Raw genomic sequence first — 11410 nt, 5'->3', positions numbered from 1 at the left:
CAGAATGTGATCTCAGTGACTGTGGCGTCGTTGATGTGCCATATGTTCTTGTTTGAGTATTTCAGAAATTGCTGGGATTTCCAATCATGGCGATCTTTAGAGTTTGAGAAAAAAAACATCCAGTGAGCAGTGGACGGACGTCCTGTGGACGGAAACGCCCGTTTGAAGAGAGAGGTCAGACTGGTTCAAGCTGACAGGACGTCAATGGTATATCAGATAACCACTCTTTACAACCGTGGTGAGCAGAAAAGCATCTCAGAACTCCAGAACAAGAGCTGAAGACCACATCAGGGTCCACTCGTGTTGGCCAAGAACAGGAATCTGAAGCTACAGTAGGCACAAGATTATTAAAACATGTAAGTGATAAATAGTCAAAGACTAACAACTTTGGCCAGCTGTGGAAGGAAAAAAAAAACCGGTGAACCGAGATGAGCTTTGACTCATTAAAAAGAGCCGTAATTGCCATCACTAGTGCAAACATTCTCCCCAGCCCAATATTTTACTGTTTACCAAGTTCGTCCCCCTCCTCTGACTCCCACCCTCCCTCCGTCTGCCTTTGTAATCTCCTCCCCTTGTGAGCTGTGGGTGCTGTGGGAACATCTCGGCTGCCGAAACTGGCATCATCTGCAGCACTCTACACACTGCTTCTCAGTCGGGACGGACAAGTTCCACTATTGCACCACTGAAGACCGTCTTTAGTCCTCTGGCACCTCTGGATCACCAGCTACGGAGAGGAGATTCAGTGTGCTGAGAAGGGTAAGTGTGATAGTCAATCTCTTTTGTAATCTGAACAATTTACTGTGTTAGTATCATCTTGAGGCACATGACAGACAGCATTTTTTTTTTTTTCATTTATGTTCCAGTCTGCCAAAATGTTCAGGCATTTCATACGCTGTGCTTTCATTTTTCCCAATGAGAACTCATGCCAAATGATTGTGATCTGGTTTGGACGTCGCATATTACCTTACGTGTTCCAAAGGAGATGCTCGAGTACTTGAGTTCTGTAGTGGTAATTCAGGTCTTAGAGAAGAGAAAACTTTCATCCTTCATTTGCATATAATTGAATATACATCGTGGTCCACTCGAATTGTTTTCCGCCTCCGATTACGAAATCAGAGGCACACCTGCAAGTCAAAAGGCATTGTGTTTTTGTTTCTGGACACAGCTGTCTTGCTTTGTTTTTGTTGTTTTTTGTTTTGTTTTGTTTTGTTTCTGGCCTCAATAAAAGAACTGCACGTAGACTCGTTCTACTTTTCTCCTTGTGAGTTCTTGTGAAGTTCAGATGAGCTGAGACATGCATTCATACAGAGGCAGTACAAATGTAAAAAGCTATGTCCTTTGCTCTTTTGTGAAAATTTCAGATCAGGAAGCTTGGGGTTTGCTCTGTCCAGTCAGACCGCTGATTTGTACAGAGGATAGAGGTAGCTCACAGCAGCAGCCATGACCAAAAGCAGCGGGGAGAAACCGCGCTCTCGCAGCCGGGTGCAGAGGATCCGTGAGGACATCCAACTGCGCTCCCTGAAGGCCAAGAAGAAAGTAGAGGACATCACCAAAGACGACGTTAAGACCTTCTTGAGGAGGAATGCCTTCGTGCTTTTAACCATCGGCGCAGTTGCTCTTGGCAAGTGCATCCCCCCATTTCTCAAGTGGTGGTGATTTCTTTGAACTGACATATTGAGAAAGGTCACACAAAATATAGTCAGGCTAACGCCATTCCTAGTCTCTAGGTCTTGGTAAAAAAAAAAAAAATAATAATAATTAGAAACTTCTATGTATTGTAAATACTCCACATTATACATCACCAGGGTAAACTCTAAAGGTAGAGAAGACAACTTCTACGATATAGTATGTCTCTGTATACAGAATTTAAGTAATAGAATGCAGTATCTGATCTCATGTAAGTTCTAAGCCAAATAAACACAAGCTAGGAGGCTACATACTGTATAGAAAGACTCTATAGTATTATAATAGAGGATAATTATTGACATTCTCTTTATGATCAGGCATCATACTCGGATTTGCCCTGCGGCCATATAAGATGTCCTACAGAGAGGTGAAATATTTCTCCTTCCCCGGAGAGCTCTTAATGCGCATGCTCCAGATGTTGGTCCTCCCTTTGCTGGTGTCCAGTCTGATCACAGGTCTGTATGAGGCAGCTGGTTCCTTTGATATGTTATGGCATGACGCATAATACGACAAGGCATGTATGACGTTGTATACATCAAATTTGCAGCCCTCTATCCCTAATGCTCTGCAGGAAAATCTTTGAAGTCACACCACTAAAAACAACTCGTTGCACACTAGTTGTAAGGATCGTCGGTGCATGCTGAGATTACGTGATTGCTTTAGTCTCATTGGAATTACAGTTAAGATGCTGGGACATGCTGACTCGATGATGCATCTCAATATGACTAGAATCTGCAGTGACTGCAGACGACGTGTTGGTACATTTTTTCAAAAGATCGAAAAATTCAAGTGGATTCCCAAACGAGCAAGTAACTAAGCATTGTTTTTGAAGATCTAAGCTTTTTTTGTGTGTGTGTGTGTGTGTGTGTAGTCTACCTCATCCAAAGAAATTCTGCCAATAATTTCCAGTCTGACTAAATGTGTCTCTATTTTCCTGCCATGGACAGAGTGTCTTCATTGTGGTTACAGTATTATAGGTGGCAGGCTAGAATGAAGCGGAGCTTCTGCTGAGAAGAAGAGACTCATACTAGGGTTTGCAACTAATCAGTGCTATGATGAAGTTTGTGATGGGTCAGAGTAAGCCTCCCCACTATCGCCCCCACCCTCATATCTCCCCTCCTGCTTCGTTTCACCCATATAAAAGATACAAAGTGCCCTCCTCTTCTCTCTTCAAAGCCATATTGTCTTGTTGCATTCCATGAACACACACATGCAGCCAGTTGCTTAAGGAATTTGCTCAGAAAACCAGTCTCATAATCACACTAACAAATATACGCTCCTTTTTTTTTTCATGAAAATGACAAATATGGGAATATTCAGATTTTTGGTGTTTAATCATACCCCATTAACCTCCTTTTTAGAGGTCGACTTGGTTGCTCCGTTAGTAGCCCCTTTCCCGAATGCCTCCATGCTGAAGAGGGCCAAGAGGGTGACATGTAAGAGGGGGCTGTTTTGTCCCATCCACTCTTTGTAGTTTTTTTGTACCCAAATTGAGTGACTGGGTTCTTTTTGGTTCGGAAAAAAACTGTTTGGTGTTTCCGTGGAGATGCAGACAGCCGCCGGGGGTTTGGGCAGGTGAAGGAGTTTCTCAGCCTGTCACAGAGAAAGAAAAAAGAGAGAGAGCGCGAGAGTGAGAGAGCACGAGAGAGAGAGAGAGAGAGAGAGAGAGAGAGAGAGTGGGTTAAGGAGGATGAGAGGAGAAGGCCCGAGGTAGAGAGAGGTGTGGTTGAGAGAATGGGGGAAAAAAATGAGCTGAAAGAGAAGGCCTCTAATAGGCCTGCCCCCAACAGGATTAAAGGAACACATACATCTCCTTTTCGCACAATAGATGCTTTTTCTTTCCTTGCTGTGAATGCAACATAACAGCTTTCAGCACTGAAAATGGTAAGCAAACTGTGTTCTGGGGCATTCTCAGTTCAAGTTCTTTTCTTTTATGATGCCTTCTTCTGGGGCCCCTCCAGGGAACCCCTTAAAACCACTTTAACGACTCTTTCTTCAGTTCCTCGAGTTTGTCTGACTTCCACTACTGAAAAAAAACCCCCAGCTTAGACAAGCATGAATTGCACTCAAGCCCAAGTTGGTTCGTACTAGTTTGTGTTAGTTTCATGCTGGTCAACCATCATGGCCATGGCTGGTAAAGCTGGTCTTGGTAGTGCAGCAAACATGGTGTTAGTGGTTGCTCGCTTGCAACCAGGATGTCTGGAGGCAGACAGAAGACCACACCAAATATAGCTGAGTATTGCTCAACACAGTCCATCTTTCTGGGTAGATGATGGAGAAGTAGACTCTGGCTCTTGTGAAGCACCGATCTGTGTATTGATGTCAAATGGTACTAGAATTGAAAGTTTCTGGCTCTCTGCGTTCCATCAACCCCTTCATGGGTTCTCCGTGTAACAGAGAAGAGGATCCTGGCTACAGATGTCAATAAATTATGTAGCATTTTGCATCCGTGACTGCCGAGTACGACACCGAAGTGATCAAGCAGCAGGTGTATGAATGCGTTTTCTCACCAGGCATGGCAGCACTTGACAGTCGGGCTTCGGGGAAGATGGGGATGCGAGCCGTGGTGTACTACATGACCACAACGTTCATCGCCGTGTTCATCGGAATCATCATGGTCCTCATCATCCACCCTGGCAAAGGCTCCAAAGATGAGTTTGCTAAGCAGCAGAAAATCGAGCAAATCAGCCCAGCCGACGCCTTCCTGGACTTGATCAGGTACTGCAGGACTGATCTTTAGAACCGACCTACCTATGACATATGATCTAAGGTCGATGGCTAATACGGTTTTTGTGATTTTTCTTTTTCAGAAACATGTTTCCTCCCAACCTGGTTCAAGCTTGCACACAGCAGGTAGATTTCGGGTAGCTAGTTTTAGAGTAGCTGCTTTCCTCAACAAGTATTCCTTGTCTTGGCTAGCACTGCTGCGGGGTGTTTCCCTTTGTTCCTTGAATTAATATGATATTTTCATGCCAAAATATGGCTAAGACAAAGATGTGGTCATGGGATAGTGTTTTCTCCAAAGGAAATTATTCTTTGTACTTTGGTTCCCTGTTGTGCAGGAAACCAGATTCTCATCAGATTTAATGAGGCTATGCTTTCTGGCCTTTCAGAGGCCAAACAAAAAGCCTAGTGGAGAATATATTATCACCCTTGGATACACACAGCTTCTGAGGGAGGCTTGACTGTTTTAATGGTGCGGTCATGTATAACAACTAATGACAAAGTATCGACGTTTTTCATACTGGACCAAAATGGTTAACTTTGGATGCCGGGAAAGGGAGGTGCAAGAGCCATTTAGCATTTTGATGGATTGGGATGTAAATTTAAGAGGACACAGCTGTGGGTAGAGCTTTGGCAGGACAGCAGCAGTACCATGGTTGGACGTTATGGTGGGAGGAAGGGGCACGGAAACCAAGAGACAGGGAACTGCTGGGGCCACACAATGACATGTAAGGCGCTGACAGTGGGGAAAGACACTGTGGTCCGGATTCTCTCCACAGGGAAATATCGGAGCCAGCTGGATCTGAGAAAATACATTTCACTAAAATTAAAGGGAAGCATTGTCTCTTTCATATTTATGCAGATTTACATGACGGACAAAAACATTCTTCTTGCATATAGGTCTGTATACAGATCTCCATTTCATTCACATTTACCAGTACCATGTAAGACACTGATATGCTATATGAAAGAATATAGTGGTTTATTGCATCATATAGCAGTAAGAAAAGTACACTGAGATGCCATGTTCTATTTACTATTTAATATAATAGGGATCCCAGAGGTATCCATCATATGGAATGTCCTCGAATCTCTCTGAATACAATCAAAAGTCTCTCGTCTGTCTTTGCTTAACCTAGATTTCTTTTCCATTTCTCTAATTTCGTTCTTCTCGTTCACCTCCCCACAGTTCAAAACCCAATACAGCAAAAGAGTTGTACATGTGAAGGAGATAGTGAATGACAGCATTTTTAATCTGACCAACACCACCCAAGAGATCGCTCATGAAGAGATCATCCCAATCCCTGGCACCACAAACGGAGTCAACGCCCTCGGGCTGGTCGTGTTCTCCATGTGTTTCGGCCTGATCATTGGGAATATGAAGGGGGAGGGCCAAGCACTCAGGGACTTTTTCGACTCCCTCAACGAGGCCATCATGCGTCTGGTCGCCATCATCATGTGGTGAGTGTTGTCATGAACGAACCAAATGAGGGCATTATTATCACTGTATACAGGTGGTAATGTCCATAAAATTGTACTTGATGTTCCTGAAAACAAGCATACCAGTCAGTAGTACCTCTGCTTGATTGTTGCCCATTGAAGGTATGCACCCATCGGTATCCTCTTTTTGATCGCTGGTAAAATTGTGGAAATGGACGACATCACTGAAATGGGAGGGCAACTAGGCATGTACACCGTGACGGTCATCATAGGCCTCCTAATCCACGGGTGTATTATTCTACCCACACTCTTCTTTGTCATCACCCGGAAGAACCCCTTCATCTTCATCACTGGCATATTGCAGGCCCTAATCACTGCCCTGGGAACGTCGTCCAGGTAGATCTCAAGAGCAACCTCTGAGACGAAATCTCTAAGATCTCTAAAACGTGTGTGTGTTAAAGCTTACACTGGTCTTTTCTTCGGTTGCCTCCTTTTCCAGTTCAGCCACTCTGCCCGTTACATTCAAGTGCTTAGAGGAGAACAATAAAGTTGACAAGAGGGTGACCCGCTTTGTGCTGCCGGTTGGCGCGACCATCAACATGGACGGAACGGCACTGTACGAGGCGCTGGCTGCCATCTTTATCGCCCAGGTCAACAACATGGAGATGAACTTCGGACAGATCATAACTATTAGGTGGGAATATGTTAGAAACATTTTCGCTTTCACATGCGAAATCTGATCAAATCTCTCCAAATATGAATGGCATGGATGGACTATAGGCATGCGGCTATTCTGTCTATCCATTCGAGAGTGGACCAGTTCACTAGTGCTATATACTAGTGCTACACATGCTATGAAGGTCTCTTTGTTTATTTTGCACAGCATCACAGCCACAGCTGCCAGTATCGGAGCTGCTGGAATCCCCCAGGCTGGACTGGTCACCATGGTCATCGTGCTGACCTCCGTGGGCCTCCCCACCGACGACATCAGCCTCATCATCGCAGTGGATTGGTTCCTGTGAGTGTTCTGTACCTCCAGTCTCACCCTGCAGTCTTTCCTATCTATCATACCATCTAATTGTCTTGTATTGTACACGATTATTACATTCTTATATCACGAATCAATACTGACATATTTAACTACGGCTTTCCTTTGAAACTTCATCCCTACATTACACTCGCTAACACATGGTTGATTTTTTTTTTTTTCTTTTCTGTATCTACCCTAGTGACACACTTCTAAAAGCCCATGGGTCTCGCTCCATTTTTTGGGGAGAATTTCATGTCATTTCAGTTGGTTTTAACATAGAAACATAATTAGGTTAGGCAAATTAATCATTCCAAATAGAATCCCCTTCCCATAAATTACAGAGCTAATTGGATAGCGAAAAGTCCTAAACTGGGGTGGATACATTGAAAAGAAAGTTCACGCTCCCTTAGACTGTGAAAGAAAGAAAAAAAAATGATGATGAATCTCTGGCTTTACAGGGACCGACTGCGCACGACAACCAACGTGCTAGGCGACTCTATAGGAGCAGGCATTGTGGAATTCTTGTCCCAAGATGAGCTGCAGGACGGCGATTTGGAGATGTGCAACTCCGTATTGGAGGAGAACGAGTTGAAGAAGCCTTACCAGAAGATTCCTCAACAGAATGAGTACGAGAACGAGAAACCTCCAGACAGCGAAACAAAGATGTAGTGAATCCCAGAGTCCTGTTGTGGTGTGCCCAAGCAGGGATTTCTTTCTGTATGTGTGCATGTGTGTGTGTGTGTGTGTGTGCGTGTGTGTGTGTGTGCGTACGTGTGTGTGTGTGTATGAGTATGACTGCTATTCCATTTTTTCATTGGCTACTTTTGGTACTTCGCCATTCCTACATGTTTTGTGTGCTGTATCTCTGTCACATTTCCATTATTCATCGATTCCTCATTTTACGTTAATCCTCGCCCGTGAATTAAGACATTTTAAGACTTCTTGGTTATATCGTGACCGGACACGCTTTAGAAAAGGAACTGCCGGGATTTGAAGGTTTTGACACTAAAGAAGGTTTAGACAGGCAAGACAAGATGGCGGACTATAGAAAGTAAAGTACTGATTTGACTTGTGGTTAAAAACCATGAGGTTTAACGTGAAGAATGTAATGTAAAAAGAACTGAATGGAAACCGGAGGGTCATATGTCACATGACTGAATATCATCCAGTGATATATACACGGAAATGCATTTTTATGTAGTGTCTCGATGATTTATTGATCGGTCGGACAAATGAGAGGATTAATAATTTGTCCAAGGCATTGCACTGGGGTTGGGATTAAAATTACAGGTGGTTCGTTTGATGTTTTCGGCTCCTAACATCCAGTAAAAGTTAAAGATGCATTTATTAAACACTGCGTGATAGGAACGCCGACTTGCTCCACTACGTTGCCCCTGCGTTTAAAACCACCAGTGTAAACTGTTTCTAGTGAGGCATCAACTAGCTTTATAAGGCTTTGATTTATTCACTCGGTCAAAAAAAAAAAAAAAAAAAAAACCTGTTTCTTTTACTGTTTGCTTCGTTTTCTTTGTACTTACCTTGTCTTTATTTTAATGCTGGAAGCATCAAAATGTTCGCAGTATTTTCATACACATCCCGGATACGGTGTTACTTTCCCTCGCATATCTCTAGGACATCCTGGTAGCACACTTGAAACCCTCGAATGTTACACCTTTGCTGCCATTTGCTAACATAAATAGTTTATATTATATAGATAGCATATTATATAGTCGTAGCTTTGGAGAGTTAATTGTAGATATTGTGAACGATATTGTGAAGTCTCCTGAGGCTGCACTGAGCTGGAACGAAGTGTCATTTTGAGAACCGGATAAAATTCAGGATCCGACATTACAGACACAAACATGCCGAGCGTCTACTAACTCACTCAAATGAAGAGAAACTGTGATTTTGCTTCTTTTTTGTGATGCGTCTACGGGGATCTTGTTCATCTTGTCGGTTATTTGCCCCCTTAGATCCGCGCGCACACAAAATAAAATACCGCATGTCGTTTCAAACTACATGGAATAAATGAAACTGTAGGTTTGTCTATGGTAAATATAGTTTTGAATAAAATGGAAAATATTGTATGTCTTTGAACGTGTATGTCTTTTCATGCCGTCGTCCGTTTAAACAGATGCCGCGAGTCTGTGAAGACTTAGGATGAGTCAGGACACCGTCGGGTTTCTGTGTGTAGAGTATCATGGCTCTGTTTTTAGCTGCTGGTGAGTAGGGCGATGGGAAAAGGGAGTTGTGTGAGCCCCCTGCTGGCCAAACGATTCACGCCTCTCCACAATAATACCGGTACAGAGTTAAACCAGCCTGTACAACTAAAGTTTGTTTTTTGATAGTCAAACACTGGATACAACTGCCACAATAAAATGATAACATTTCAACCTAGTAGGCTAGATTAAAAAAAATAAATACTTGTGAAAAACTTATTAAATCCCCGAGTGTCAACTTTCACATGAGCCATTAACCACTACTGTGGAGCGTTTTTTGGAGTGCTGAACATAGGCAACCCCAAAACAAGTTCCTCCGGTGAAAAGACTTAAAGCACTCTCGGTGTTTCTTCTGAAATGAATGTGTTTATCTATAATGAAATGAAAGTGAATTTTAAGAGAACACGAGTATACAGATATAAGACATCCAATTTCACTGCTAAAGTGAAATATTACACAAATGAACAACAACAACAAAAACAACAACAACAGTGACACTATTGACGGGTCACAATCCTGAATACCAGAGGGGAAAAAAAAAACCTAGAAGAATGTAATCTGTGTGGGTTATCTATTTAAAATATCAGGCTAGCTAGCAAACGTTACCTACCTACCTAGCCTAACACTGGCTAGCATTGACTAGCTTTACCCCAGCACTTGCCCTGCTGTTCGCTAAAACATCACAAAACTATGCTTTTATTTAATCCAAAACTTGAAAATGAGGATGAGAAAATAGAAGAAATATTTAAAAAAAAAAAAAAAAAAAAAAGGAAAAAGAAATAAATGACCCAAAGCAAGGTTCATTTGCTGATCCAGGGAAATGTTTTGGCACCTCGGTTTAAAATGAATGATACGGTATGTTGTAGGCTACTGTGTTGTTACAGAAGTTTTCCTGTATCTATACGGTTCTTAAATATGATATGATCTGCCATTACTACAAATATTTCCCAGGATACTACGTGTAAAACACATTCATTATGTGTGTTACGTTTGAAGACACATTTATAGACATATTTTCCAGTGCTGTGATTCAGGTTTCAAAGAACAGCATCAGACATGTATTTACAGATGATGAAGATGATAAGGGAAATAACTAGACAAGTGCGAGACTAGACTCTGTTGAGACCTGAGCTTCCAGTACCAGTGTCGAGAGGACACCAAGAGGCAGAAAAGATTATATGATGTGCGAGAAGAAATATGACTGGGCTAGAAAGAAATCAGCCCCTTCATCACTTCTGGTATACAGTATACATTTATACCAGACATTCCTTGGTCTGTTACATACATACAATAAATATGCGATGGATAATAATCAGGTGTGTGGATTTGTTTATTAACTGGAAAGGGTCATTGTCTAGAGGAGACGTCTGAGAACCAAATGTAGGCTTTTACTGCCACCTTGTGGACGATCTGATCCAATAGCAATAGCATTGCCAATTCATAAAACATTAAAGATGATCACAGTCGTCTTCCTACACCCTAACCCCACATCAGCACATTTCTTCTGAGGGTATGCTTCAAGTTTAATAAAGCATTGAATGTTTTTGTACAAGGCAATGATCAGTAGGTTTTTGGTCACTCAAAACAGTTTGGTTGATAATCTGTGTTTTCCTGAATTCATATCTGTTATAGATTCATTTATTGCCTGGTTGAGACCAGTGAAGATATTGTGTTTGGAAAAGTGTTGAAACATGATACAATATTTTAAAGAGTAATCTTGCCTCTGAGCAGAAATCAATGAACGGTTAAGGAGATCACTATGAAGCAACCAAAGGCCAAAGGTAACTCTGAAGGAGCTGGAACGATCCACAGCTCTGATGGGAGGAGGTGTCCACAGGACAGCCATACCAAAGACATTTCACAAAGCTGGGCTCAAGAAAGGTCCTCTGGTCTGGTGAAACCCAAGCTGAACACTGGCACAAAGCGCTAGATTTGGCAGGAATCCCTCACCATCCTCATGGTGAAGCATGAGGGTGGTAGAATGGGGGTATGGTTGTACTTTCAGCAGCAGAGCTTGGAAAACAGGTCAGGGTTGATGGAGCCAAATACAGTAAGAAAACCTGTTCTTGTCTGCACGAGATTTGTGATTGGGACGTTGTGAGAATGTATACTTAAAACGGTTATATTTCATAGTACAGTTTATAATGCTACGAATTCAGCAGTGCCTTCTGTTCTAATAAACTACAAGCAACAATTTAGAATATTTCAATGAAGTAACTGAATCATTTAACATTGTTTGAAATGTTTATACCAGAATGTGGGATTATGATATTCCTGGTACACTTTAGGTTGCTGTTTTTCAGTGGTACTT

General features: G+C 42.3%; 1 protein-coding gene across 1 annotated transcript; it reads left to right on the top strand.

Moving 5' to 3' along the window:
• The first annotated feature begins 394 nt into the window (after window positions 1–394).
• Window positions 395–7670, top strand: slc1a3b (solute carrier family 1 member 3b). The gene is made up of 10 exons (XM_053644531.1): window positions 395–756; window positions 1362–1621; window positions 2004–2141; window positions 4200–4404; window positions 4497–4539; window positions 5600–5871; window positions 6013–6246; window positions 6350–6544; window positions 6734–6868; window positions 7339–7670. Exons 2-10 carry the CDS (start codon window positions 1441–1443, stop codon window positions 7547–7549), a joined length of 1614 nt encoding a protein of 537 aa, XP_053500506.1. The 5' UTR covers window positions 395–756; window positions 1362–1440; the 3' UTR covers window positions 7550–7670.
• The last annotated feature ends 3740 nt before the right edge of the window (window positions 7671–11410 follow it).

Source organism: Ictalurus furcatus, chromosome 16 (assembly GCF_023375685.1).
Source record: "Ictalurus furcatus strain D&B chromosome 16, Billie_1.0, whole genome shotgun sequence".
Lineage (NCBI taxonomy): Eukaryota > Metazoa > Chordata > Actinopteri > Siluriformes > Ictaluridae > Ictalurus > Ictalurus furcatus.
Note: the sequence above shows the minus strand (reverse complement) of the source record. Positions and strands in the feature narration are given on the sequence as shown.